Source organism: Chanodichthys erythropterus, chromosome 22 (genome assembly GCF_024489055.1).
Source record: "Chanodichthys erythropterus isolate Z2021 chromosome 22, ASM2448905v1, whole genome shotgun sequence".
Classification (NCBI taxonomy): Eukaryota; Metazoa; Chordata; class Actinopteri; order Cypriniformes; family Xenocyprididae; genus Chanodichthys; species Chanodichthys erythropterus.
In genome coordinates, this window is record NC_090242.1 from 13,739,879 (window position 1) to 13,754,026 (window position 14,148).

The 14,148-nt window shown below is 36.4% G+C and overlaps 1 protein-coding gene across 7 annotated transcripts in view; it reads left to right on the forward strand.

Moving 5' to 3' along the window:
• mapk10 (mitogen-activated protein kinase 10) overlaps positions 1-14,148 on the forward strand; it is a 76,257-nt gene that overhangs the window by 18,751 nt on the left and 43,358 nt on the right. For 5 of the 7 annotated variants that reach the window (XM_067375280.1, XM_067375272.1, XM_067375273.1 and 2 more), the window contains exon 2: positions 12,905-12,976. In XM_067375280.1, coding sequence (XP_067231381.1) covers positions 12,905-12,976 — 72 coding nt within the window. Of the gene's footprint in view, positions 1-12,904; positions 13,006-14,148 lie in introns of all 7 variants that reach the window. The other 2 variants (XM_067375274.1, XM_067375275.1) reach the window with 2 other exon arrangements.

The window sequence follows — 14,148 nt, forward strand, 5'->3', positions numbered from 1 at the left end:
CAAAATAACGACTTATTTAGTGATGACCGATTCATTTGTGCTCCGATGCTTCATGAAGCAGTGTTTTGAAATCGGCCATCACTTTTTTTTGGCGCTCCAAAAATATTCTCGTCGCTTTATAATATTAATCGCTTTATATTATTAATTCTCTCTCCAATTGATTCTGAGCTTAGTTATAACAGCAGATGGCGCTCTAGGCTAGTTTTTAACTACACACTCTCAAACGCTCACGAAGAAGACTGCTGGACAGCGATTGTGTGTTCGGCTGAGTCGTGTAAGTGGTTAAATATACTTGCATCGTAGACTCAGAATGCTTTTATGATGCGGGACTTGTAATTCGCTTCAAACTTTTCGAACTGTATGAATGATTATTTTAGGTTTAAGTGGTGTGTGTAAAGGAACTGGAAGCAGGCAGTGTACGCGTGTTTCTAAAGCACGTATAGTAGTGCCATATGCTGTTTAAAAACTAAGCTTATAATCGATTCGAGAGAGAAATGCGAATCGCGATACATCGGAAAATATCAGAATCGCTCCCGATTCTTCGTATTGCAAATCGAGATTCCCAGCCCTAATAAACAGATGGTAATATATTAGATTCCTATCACACAGGACTTAACAAATGGCAACCCTATAGCATGCTCTGAAACATAAACAGCACAGGCAGCAGCAAGGACATCTGTCCTCTTTTTCAAACTGATTCTGTTCTACGGTATCTGCCGCCCACACACAAGATACCTGCTAGTGGTGTCAGCGAAGACGGCCCCCAGCCCCGCCGACAGGGCCCAGATCGGCTCCCGGTGAGCAGAAACGTTTTATGTCTTGCTACTTCCTCTGAGTAAATCAGCCACACTGCCATTGACAGCCTCTCAAAATCACATAAAAACATAAACACGTGATATAGAACAGAAACCATCCTGCTGTTCAGTTGTTTTCATGTTACAGGACCCTGAACTGCATTCAGATTTGACGTTCTTATTGTCTTGTCATTGGTTAAAATTGGATTTTGAGGCTCTGCAAGTCTGTAATTTGATTGTTTGTATTTTTCATACACCCGTAGGGATTTTATGCATCACTCTGGTTTTGGCTGTCATTGTACATTCTTGAGATAATAAGTCTTTGTCCTTTGGTATTGAGGTGAGCAAAACACAAATGTGACAGTCAACAGGGACCTTTTGACCCCTGTGTGTCTGAGATAATTTCCTGTTGAATGTTTTTTCTAAGCTGGATGTATTGTCAGAGGCAGGTCAGATACAGGTCAGGCCGGTCATTTGGGTTTTTACTTAACCTGCCAAGATTTTATATAAAACGATACATTGTAACATTTTTTTTTTTAACATTTGACATTTTTAATATTATATTTTCTACATTTTTAAATGTTCAAATGTTTTGTCTTCATTAGAAAATTGCTAGGTTTCTAATTTGCAATAATAACAGGAACTTATGTTATTGTATGCACTGCAGTGTTGTTATTGTTAACTAAAAGCTAATAAAGGTTCATTCAAAATATTAATAAATATTATAATAGTATATAAATACATATTTTAAAAATATATCTATCTTGTATTAGCCTGACATGGTCATACTCAATTCTAGTCAGAATATGAGTCTGATACTGCTCCATTGGGCTTTGATTATGGGGGTGTATTTCAACCGATCCAGGAAAGACCTCAATTGGATAGACCTACAACCAATCAGAGCTACAGAGTAAGTGACGTATGTTGAGCGACGCATAGTTGTCAACAGAACTCTTCTTAGCGACCATCGGGGCCAGCTGATAAATCAAACTTTTGCCGAATCCCGTAGGAAGGACGGCAAAGACATCTTTCCCATCGACAAATGCCTTGATCGCGGTCCTCTGTTCCTCTTTTAAAATTAATGCGCTGTCGATATCTTCTATAACGGACGCGATGGCGGAATCTACACATCTCAGTTCTTCAACAACAGCCATCATTGTTGTAAACTAATTGACCTTTTGCAAAGACTCGTCCCCCTTAGTTACTGTTGCTTTGTCCGACAAGCCGTGGCGCTGTCACGCCACACAGAGTGATAAATGCATCGCGGAGCAAAGAGGAAACTGACAACACATCGACAGACGAGACAGAGCAGGTTACTTATGATATTAAACAAAGTCCCAGCTTTCAAACTGTGTAGTTATTAAAAAAATTCAAACAATAAAAACCGTTTTGTGGCTCTTTAATGTGTTGTGACCATGATCGTGACAGATTGCTGTAGCGCCTCAGCTCAAGAGGCTCGTGAACCGATCATCTCTTCCTACTAGTCCATTTATAGCATCAAATAAACATGAATGAACATGAGAATGAATGTTGTTTCAAACGCGGAAAGACGTCAATATGCACAATTTTTCAAGTTTAACTCCACCGATGTTAATCTTCTAACTCCTGACTGCTTTGTTGGACAAAATGGCGGATGCAGCGTTCTGATTGGTTAGATCGCTTGTCAATCAAACTCCCCAAGCGCTCTTTGATGACGTGGGTGGTTACGTAACCGCAGATAGCCTGTACATCATCGATTAAAGCCCGCCCTGGCAATTTGATTGGCTCGGCCTTCTGGGAGCCGAGCATAATTACTCCACAATGGATCGAGTCCAGACCGAACTTCCCGTCCAAAAAATGTTGTGGGCGGGGTTCGGGCTGGCACCCAGGCTAATCTTGTATGAGATTAAGGCATGAAAAGCTGGGCTTCTATATGAAATCTAGTTTCATATAAAGATGAATCTGGGGTTATTAATTTAAACATAATTATGGTTACAATTATCTTTAATTCTTATTTTGAAGATTTTACATTTTGTAGTCATTAATTTACCTTTAAAGTGAAGTAAAAAATGCAATCCCTGGCTGAAATAAATATTATTAAAACAGAAATCTCTATAATTAAAGGTCATCTGTAATTATCCTTGCCATTCTCCCTGCCAAAAATGCTCTTCTCCATCTGCTCCCTTGTTTTATCCCATACCCCTCCTTATATGAGCAATATTTCAGCTTTTCGGCCTATCTATTAATTTCAGGAGAATTTAGCTTTTCCCTGACAACATATTCCTGCCAAACCTCTGATGATTGACAGATAGAGTGATTGAATAATATTAAAATCCCAGACATAAGCCAGAAAGGATGTGTCTGGCATTAAAGGGGAGAGGTTGAGTGTCTGTTTTTTCCCCCTCGTAATTATCATATCCAGCTTCCGTTTCATGCATTATTTTACGTCCTGTTTTTGTCACCTCTCTTTGCATATTTATGAAGGTTATGTGCATATCTTAACAGAATCTTATGTTACTCGTTAATATACTGGGGAACACTAGTGATTTGAGGGTGGCTGTAGCAAATCAAGCACAGTTGAAGTGTATGATGGTAATTATAGCACATCTGATTCTCAGGGTTTCACAATGCTGTCATGCTGTTCAGGGCTTGGTTGCCATGGCGTTATTTTAGTATTACTTATATACTATTATAGTATTCATTAATATTTTGAATGACCTTTTATTTTATATTTTTAGCTTTACCTTTTATTTTATATTTTTAGTTTTCATTTGAGTTTTATTTAGTATTTAGCAATTTTGTAAGCTTTTGTCATTTTTATTAGTCTTTTAAAATTTATATTTAGCTTTCATTTATTTTTATTTCAGTTTTAGTAATTTTGTACAAGCAAATTTATTTCAATTAGTTGCCAAGGCAACATTTCTAATAGACAGGGAAAACAAGGCTGTGAGGGACAGAAGTATAGAGTGTTTGCACTGTTGTTTAAAGGGGTGAAAATTCTGTCATCGTTTACTCACCCTCAAGTTGTTCCAAACCTTATGAGTTTCTTTCTTCTGCTGAACACAAAAGAAGATATTATAAAGTATGTTGGTAACCAGACTGCATACCGTATTTTTTTCTACTATGGAAGTCAATGGCTACCGTCAACTGTTTGATTACCAATATTTTTGGGTGAAATCTCCCTTTAACAACATACTGATTTACAGCTGACTAGATGTCATCCGAAAAAAAAAAAAAATTCAGTAGACAAAAACTTCCATAAAATAGATTTGAAAGTTGGTGTAAGACATTTATTCAGTGCACGCCATTGTAAAGACTGTAAGTCTATCCTTCACAGCTTCGCTTTCATCTGTGTTAAAAGTGCCGTAGAACGTCTTTTTAAAAGATGTAATATAAGTCTAAGGTGTCCCCTGAATGGTTCTGTGAAGTTTCAGCTCAAAATACCTCATAGATTTCTTTTAATTCATTTTTTTAACTGCCTATTTTGGGGCATCATTAAATATGCGCCGATTCAGGCTGCGGCCCCTTTAAATTCCCTTGCACCCCGCCCCCGGAGCTTGTGACTGCCTTAAACAGCATAAACAAAGTTCACACATCTAATATAACCCTCAAAATGGATCTTTACAAAGTGTTCATCATGCAGCATGTCTAATTACGTAATTATGGTATTTATTTGGATGTTTACACTTGATTCTGAATGAGTTTGATGGTGCTCCGTGGCTAAAGCTAACATTACACACTGTTGGAGAGATTTATAAAGAATGAAGTTGTGTTTATGAATTATACAGACTGCAAGTGTTTAAAAATTAAAATAACGACAGTCTTGTCTCCGTGAATACAGTAAGAAACAATGGTAACTTTAACCACATTTAACAGTACATTAGCAACATGCTAACAAAACTATTATAAAAAAAACAATTCACAAATATCACTAAAAATATCATGATATCATGGATCATGTCAGTTATTATTGCTCCATCTGCCATTTTTCGCTGTTGTCCTTGCTTGCTTACCTAAGTTGCGTCCCAAATGACGCACTATACACTATGCACTTATACACTATGTACTTGTGCACTATGCACTCATCCATGTAGTGCGTTAATTGTATAAGGTTATTTTGTCATTTAACATCGGAGTTTGATACCACCTCCCCCTCCACTACGTAATTAAAGCAGCGACAGTTGAGTGCATGAAGTGTCCAACATTCCACACTTCGTTTTTTCCGTTAATTTAGTGCATCATCCGGGTATTTAAAGTGCACTTTTTCTTTTTGGAATTTTCAGTGTGAACGCACAACTCGCACTATTTATACTTAAAAACGTCATAGAATAGTGCATAAGTACGCGAATTGGGACGCACCTCTAGTCTGTTGATTCATCTGTGCACAGATCCAGACGTCCTGCCCTTGTCTAATGCCTTGAACATGAGCTGGCATATGCAAATATTGGGGACGTATATATTAATGATTCCAACTGTTATATAACAGTCAGTGTTATGTTGAGATTCGCCTGTTCTTCTGAGGTCTTTTAAACAAATGAGATTTACATAAGAAGGAGGAAACAATGGAGTTTGAGACTCACTGTATGTCATTTCCATGTACTGAACTCTTGTTATTCAACTATGCCGAGGTAAATTCAATTTTTAACTCTAGGGCTCCTTTAAATTCAAAATGGTGTCTAACCTGACTAAGGTCTGTTTTAGTTTGAGGCCTTTTGTGTTGTTGTATATATCTTTATCGAATGAAAGAACCATTTTTCTTTTACTGGAGTGCTGATAGATTTGTTCTGAAGTTACAGCACAGTTTTAGGCCTGAAACAAGTATGTAGATGCTGATGTTTCTAGCTAGCTATGCAAGCATTTTGTTAGCAAGTCTATTCTAGTTGGCTGGGTTTAGAGGTCCATTTGACCAGCTTAAACCATCTAAGACCAGCCAACCAGCTTAGACTGGATTTAGCTGTATTTTTTCAGCAGGGTTATCCTCTTTGTTGATAGTTGTACACCTAGCATTGCATAGCATTGTTTAACCTCTGTAAAGCTAATGGATGGATGTAGCACAGCATAACTGTGGACATGCTAGCATTAACGCTCTGCACCACATTAGCAGAAACACTTTAGCATAGATTCCTCTGACAGATCATCAGTGTTAATTGACCTGAAAGCTCCAGACACAATAGACTAATTAATCAATGTTCTCCATTCAAGAAACTGAGTTGAAGCAAGAGACAAAGAGGAGGAAAGAGGGATGGAGTTTCGGTGATGTACACTTTCCATCTGTCGGGTCTCAGGGGTGATGATTCATTGTAGCTCTGAAATCACCTGTCTGTTCATCTCAATATGGCTGCCGTGTACTAAAGGTTTCACATGCAGTCCAAACACTTTATAAAATTAGCCTCTGGTGCGCACCACCTGTGTGAACGACAGATTTTGGCATAATAGCAGCAGACACACACACCCACAAGGGCTGGTGGTATGACGTATATACAATTCAGTGGTAGAAATGTGTTAACTAGTAGAGATTCTGCTGAACCGTTTATATCACTGTATATTGGAGACATATTTTTAATATAGTACTGTTTTGAGACATGTTTTTAACTTGATGCTTCATAATGTGAAGCTGACTCATTTTGTTGTTGTTGTGGATATTTCTTTATTTCTGTTTGTGTCCTTCAACTAAAATAAATAAATAAATAAATAAACAAACAAATATTTGAAAAAAAAAATCTAATGAGATGTAGATTTTGAGGTTTAATTTTTATGTAAAAAAAATCATGTATATTATTCAATAATTTAGGTTTGGTAAGATTTTTAATGTTTTGAAAGAAGTCAAGGATGCTTTTTTTTAACCAAAAATATAGAAAAAAATGTAATATTATTACAATATATTTTTAAAATATCATTTATTCCTGAATTTTCAGCATCATTACTCTAGTCTTCAGTGTCACATGGTCCCTCAGAAATCATTCTAATACACTGATTAATACATATTATAATTATAATTATTGGAACCATGATAAAAAAAAAAAAAATATATATATATTTGATGAATAGAAAGTTCAAAAGAACAGCATTTATTTGAAATACAAATCTTTTGTAACATTAAACACTAAAAATATTAATTTAAAAAAGTCACAAACTTTTGGACGGTAGTGTATATGTGCAGTAACTGTGATATAAAGTAATAAAATAATAAAATATGACGAATCATACCATTCACCTTCACATTAACAGGCTTGAAGATTGACTTTATTAAATATCTTGTGCACCCTAGCCACGTCAATAGGTCACGAGGGCTTACCCACAATCCAGCATTATTAAACTCACTCGCTCTGTTCTGTATCATCCAGAGGTTGGATGCTTGATCCACAACAGGAAGACTTTTTGTGCATTCATCAAGCTCTGTTTCTAATCTCCAGGCATCAGTTTTATTACCATATCTGCGCCCTTTTTGGACCCTTGGGAAGGCACAGTTCCTGCTCTCTGCTTTCGTCCTGTTGTCTGTTAATGTCATATTTGCACTCAGTAATTCATCATTTTCTTATCAAGGTTCTTCATCGGTTCTCGGTCTCATTCATCAGGCCTGACCTTGCCAAATCCTCCTTTTTATAGATAATATTTCAGTGCAGCACAACTGTGCTGTCAAATATTTATTGAAGAGCAGCTCTAGAGTGTGTATACGTTTATCCCAGATTATCTAAGCAATCGATAATGTCTAATTTAAGAGGATCACGTGTAAGACTGTATGTTACTATGGAGACTTTAAAAAGCAGTAGTCTTGATTTGATGCCAGACTAAACTCCTTATAAGATAGGAGTTTTGAGAATAATGAGATTTGGATGAATTTGCTTTTCTGTTATTTCTATAAAAGTCCATTATTTCCTATAAAACATTGTTCATCCATTAGTGGCGTTTGCCAAGTCTAGCATCACTGTTATTATTGAAAAAAGGGTGACAGATACTGTATAGGGAACAGAATATGTGAAAGATCTTTTGGGCTAGTAATCCACACCTTTGCAAAGCAACAACCCAGAACACACTAGAAAACACACAAGAATGTGCTAAAAACCCTATAGCAGCATGGCAGCATGATTCGCATGTGCTAGCACCACTTCCATTTTCTTCAGAAAATGTGAAAAGCTAGTTTTTTTGTTCATAATTTGTTTATTAAAAATCTCAAACACATCCTCGTTGTTTTCTGTTTTTGTTCCTTTGGTGAGAGTGTTGATGTGGTGTGATTTCATTTTAGCATTCATAGCTGGTGCTGCAGTAAACACAACCTTTCAACTGAAGGTGTTGAGAAGCATAGATTGGCCTTTCCCTTTCTCTCATCTTTTTTCCGTATATTTTTCTCCATCCATATAGGTATGTAGCATTCGCTTTTTACAATCCAGTCGATTTCCGATGGGTAAAAAAATCCCTACCTTATATCATTTCTCACTGAACATCCTGTTTCACTCAGAAATATGTCAGTTCACAGAATTAAATTGAGCAAAATGTGACTTTAAACCTGCTGAAGGAAAATTTTTGGAGTCTTGATTTTGTTTTGGGTGTCTACTATAATAGGTTTCCATGCACAGTAAAATCCACAGAGTTAAATCAACTCTGCTCAGATAACATTTGGTCCCTCTCTGAATAGTGTTTCTGAGATAATTAAGCTATTAATTCAGGGATGATTTAACATTAATGATGAACACCTACTGTTAACAAGCAGAATAACTGAAGAAAAGAGAAACACAAGAACTACAAGTGACTTCAGCCAAAACCGTTTAATTGAAATCAACTGAAGGTAAAAGACATTGTAGATCTGAACTGAATCCTCGTCCAACCCGCAATGGGTTGTGGGCAATATTAGCCTTTATAGTGTGCACGGATCCACGATTCAAAAATCTACCGGAAATAGTAGACCATCCGGGGACTTTTGGCACACTCTTTTCAACATACTATGCTTTGGGACACACCTATTTTAATCTCACATACTATTTAGGATGGATAGTATGGACATTGGGGCGCAGACATGCTCTGTCCATGCTCTGTCCAGGATAATATGGCTATTGTCCAAAATCGCCCCCTATACTCTTAAATAGGGCAATATTTGAGGGGACAGCCATTTGTAGTGGTATCCGAAACTGTAGTGCACTTATCAAGTGCACTCATTCAATCCCACAATGCACCGCAGTAACAAATGTACAACCAATGAACACTTAATGGCTAGAGAATACCAATAATGCACTGTGAGGGTTTTGCCGAATGAATTCCCGTGTTTGCCAGTTTGCTAAGTATCAAATAATTATTAAACAGCAAGCATAAACTATGCAAAAGTGGCAACCCTTTCCAACGCATTCACTCATTTTCATTAACTCCCTCAAGTGAACTATATTAGTGGACCAATGTAGGAAATAGTGAATGAGCGTATAGGGGGCGATTTCGGATACAGCTTCTGTTTAGTCTCCATGAAGGCCCTCTTTCCGAAAAGCGCAATGTGCTCTGATTGGTCGCTGGATCAGTGTGTTGTGATTGATCAACATCTTATCACGCATATCATGCCCATTATCATAACCGCAAGCTTCAACACACTACTGACTTTGAATTAAATGAGGAATATTGTGACATGTTCATTCCCAGTAGAAACTCAAGACGAGACATTTCAGGAAGCTCAGAAATGGTGCTTGCTTACAGTGGGTACGGAAAGTATTCAGGCAGTTCCTTTGACCTCATGATTCTCATTTGCTCTGACATGCACTGTGAGCTGTAAGGTCTTATATAGACAGCTGTGTGGCTTTCCTAATCAAGTCCAATCAGTATAATCAAACACAGCTGGACTCAAATGAAGGTGTAGAACCATCTCAAGGATGATCAGAAGAAATGGACAGCACCTGAGTTAAATATATGAGTGTCACAGCAAAGGGTCTGAATACTTAGGACCATGTGATATTTCAGTTTTTCTTTTTTAATAAATCTGCAAAAATGTCAACAATTCTATGTTTTTCTGTCAATATGGGGTGCTGTGTGTACATTAATGAGGAAAAAAATGAACTTAAATGATTTTAGCAAATGGCTGCAATGTAACAAAGAGTGAAAAATTTAAGAGGGTTTGAATACTTTACGTACCCACTGTATATAGAGAATAACCCCCTTTGGACTGACTTTGCAGATCTTTTTCATGCTTAAACAGCAACATTACACATTAAAAAAAATGTAAAAAAATGTAAAAAAGCACAACAGGACCTCTTTAAAATGTTAGCCAATGAAAAAAGAGTTTGAAAGCGGGCTATTTGTTTTCTGAACAGTTGCAGATTACTTATTTATCTGATCTGTTGTGATGTTCTCCCTGACAGCTGTGTGTCTCCTGAGCCGAATGCTATTTTACTAAATCAGTTTTGAAACAGTTCATTTGTTTTCTATAAAAGTATTGGTTTGCCGCCATGGTAACAGACTGTCCTAATGTTTGAATCAATTGCTCTTGGTATAAAGGAAGAGATGCCAAACAAATGAGGACACGACTCCATAATTGTGAGATTCATGATTTGTTAGTGCTTTATCAATATATAAAATGTTGTTACTCCAAGGATGTATTGAAATATTAAAAAAAACAATCTGTGAAAGTTTCAGTTGCTTGAAGTATTTGCGGTACATCAGCAAAATAAACCCTCATTTGATGCTGGATGCTTGTTTTTATGAGAAGCTTTCTGTATTGATCAGCAGTTTACACATCTGAACTGTTATTAGACCAACTCCAGACAGGAAATAATGAAGGAAAATAGTAATCAAGGAGCAGCACCCGCAAATTACTGAAGCAGGAGTTATTTAAGATCTCTCTCTCTCTCCCAAAGTGTCTCCCTCTCTCTTCCCTCTGGATCATACTTTCCATCACATTGACTCGTTTTAATCAATAATATTAAGGTTATCATGATGAAACTGCACCATATCCCATCATGCTCTTTGTCTCAGAGCAGACTGCAGAAGCAACAGTTCAGGTCTGTGTGTTTCAAAGGAAATGAAAGCAGTGCTGTTATTGTCAGTCATTTGGCAAGCACACATGCGCTGTAGGCAGTCCTCATGCCATTTACAAACACAGCTGTAAGCTGCCACTCAAAACCAGCAAGAGCATCACCTCAAGTGCTGGGCTTCACTGACACATCCTAACCATCATCTATGAATGTGTCAAAGGCACAACCATTGATGATATTTTAGATATTATACATATGTTGTTATTTGATTTTTAATGGCTGGTACTATCTATACAGCTGCTTCTGTATCGATTCCGCAGCATGTGTGTAGCAGTGGATTGGGCTTGATTTGAATACTAGAACAGCATTTAAAACGGAGTGGAAATGTGCTGAAAATTAATGAATATAATATAATATATAGGCTAGAACAAGGTTTAATCTGGCCTGCAGAGGAACATAACTGGGGTTGCCTGATATCATGAGACGTAATCCCCCAATCAGAGCTTCATACTTAAGCAATACGGAAATATCTGCTAAGTGTTTTACTAATTTTTCTCAACCTGGCAACCATGTGCATGCACACTGTGGATAAAAGGTCTCAAAATAATGAATTGGTTTGAGTAGAACAAAGTTAAATTAAACAAATTAGTTCAGGCAAATCAACTTTTATGAGTATTTAGCTCTTTCTTTTTCTTTCAAGTTCACAGCACTGATATATTTTAAGTAAACTGAACTGTTTGTTTGTTTTGAGTTTCATGAACTTATTTCTTTTAATTTCGATGAACTTAAGTTTGACTGAAACTGGGCTGGGATTTCTATTTTCCAGCATGCTTTGCCCATAGCACTCGACAGGGAGAGTAAATGCTAAAGTTAAGTGTTATATAAAATTTTTTTGTCTGCAAGATTTTAAGGTTAAGTGGGATATTTAGTACTGATTAATGTTTTGTTATGCTAATTTAGAATAATTTATGTTAATGTGGGTTTTTGGAGAGTTACCATCATGGTGACAAATGGTGCATTTAGCTTGGTTTGAGAGCAAATAAGTTAAATGCTTTATATTGCTGTACTCATTTAGCAAGTGTTGTACCATGCTATTGTTAACATGCTAGCAAATTAGCATTTTCTGAATTAGCTCGTTATGGCTAGCTAAGTTTACACTAATAAAAATATTTACTTTGAGGTAATATGATAATTTTAAGTGAAGCGTATAAATTAGTGTACTCAAACATTTCAAGTTAAGAACAATTAGAATGTATGAGTACAAAATAAAAATATGCCAGTTCTGCTTACTTAAACTTTAAAATTTCTTAACTTAAAAATTTTAAGGCAACTGATTGCCTCAACTTTTGCCAATTTAAGGCAGGGCAACACTGTGTGATTTTGTCCACGATTTGGTCATCTGAGACACATTTTGAGAATCCTAAAAGATTCCTATAATCCTAGGCAAAAATCTGTAGTTTTTGATCTCTAGTTTGACATGTTCACCAACATCTGATTAATGACCGTTGTGATCAAATTTTACCTCAGACGAAATTCTGGCAGTGTCAGAAGATTTGGCACATAGTCCTGCAGTTTGATATTTTTATACTTATATCAATATTATTATTATTTTTTAACATTCATACCAAGCAAAATCAGTAATAATAACCAGGAATGAAAAAACAAAGTCTGCAAAAACACTAATGAATATTTAACACTTATCCACAGGGCTTTGGTATCTTAAAAAGACAGGGTGCACAGCGCTTAACAAAAGCTCATTCACGAAGAAATAAGCAAACCAAATTAGCATACTGTCTTTGACTCCTGGATGACACTGACTATTCTTGGAAAGCCTGTTCTCCTCAGACACATACGCTGTGCTAATGCATAGATCCTCAGTGTGGCGAGAGCCGTTATATCCACAGGGCAGGGGCTTTGAGACAGAATAAAGATGGTAGATGTGAGAAAGAGAAAAAAAAAAGTGTTTATCATCTCAGCTCTCTCTCTCTTTTAGCACATATCATTATCTGAAAAGAAAAAAAAAAAAACATCTTGAGAAATGAGGACATTTGGAGATGAAATGAGCATTACGGAACAAAGCAAATATCTTACCACCTCAATATCAGTCTAGAGAAGGGAAAATTCCTCCCATTTATCTCTTCATTCAGTTTTTGATCTTTTCCTTCTTGTTGTATTCCTGTGTTTCAGGTATTTATGAACAGACGTTTCTTATATAACTGCAGTGCTCCAGTCCTGGATGTGAAGATTGCCTTTTGTCAGGTGTGTGTTCCATACAGGTAAATTAAAAGGTAGAGTATTCATTCACTTCCATTCTGCCTGTCATTCTAATGGATGTGTCATTGTCTAAAACTAATACTGGTGACAGCATGTCTGGGCCCTTAAGGAAGATGTACAGCTTACAAAGGATCAATTCCTCGCAGCATTCCAAGCCATTCAGAGTCGGGTTTCACGAAATGCATTAAGAGCATCTTAATACACTTTAAATATGCATGGAAGTGTTTTCTAAAATCAATGCAGTCATACAGATACATCATTCAAATTAAAAGCACTTAAAGGGAAAAAAGAAATTCCAAATCATTTACTCACCCTTGTGTTGTTGCAAAACAAAATGACTGTCTTTTTCCGGGAATGTGACTTTTTTATCACAATATTGTGGAAATATAATGGGTTGCAAATGCTTTTCCATGTTGACTTTAAAGTGATAGTTTAGCCAAAAATGAAAACATTTATTCAAACTCATGTTGTTCCAAACCCATATGTCTTTCTGTCTTCTATGGAGCACAAAAAGAAGATTTCTTTTTCTCTAATTTCTTTATGTTTTGTTGTTATAGACCCCATTAACTGTCCTTGTATAGACAAAAATATGTTTGGAATGAAATGAGGGTGAATAAATGGTGACAGAATTTTCACCTTTTGAGTGAACTATCATTTTAAATTCAATTTACAGATGTATATCTTCCTTAAATTGAGTCAAGAAACAGATTTTTTTTTTTTTTTTTTTTTAGAAAGTTGCATGATACTATATTGTAACAAATCGTATTAAATAACACAGTGGAAACACAATGATTCAATATCAGATTACATTCGTTTACCAAAATACTGTATAATTTCCTGATAATGATGGTGTTACATAATGAAAGTACAGTATCTATTCCCAGAAGTACAGTAATCACAGTAGCACAGCAAAACATTTAAAAAGTTTCTTGTCCTTCATTCTTTCATTTGGGCCTTAAATAATCCTCATCCCTTGTCAGAAAAACCTTAAGTGAGACATACAGATTACAGGTCAAGAGGGCAGTAGGCAGAGTTGATTAGAGGATAAAGATTTTCTCTGTTAACCAGAAGGTTGTAGGTTCAAATCTCACTGTGGCCTTGAGCAAGACACTTAACCTCTGTGTCCTCCACAGGGACTGTCACTGTAGTAAGTATAC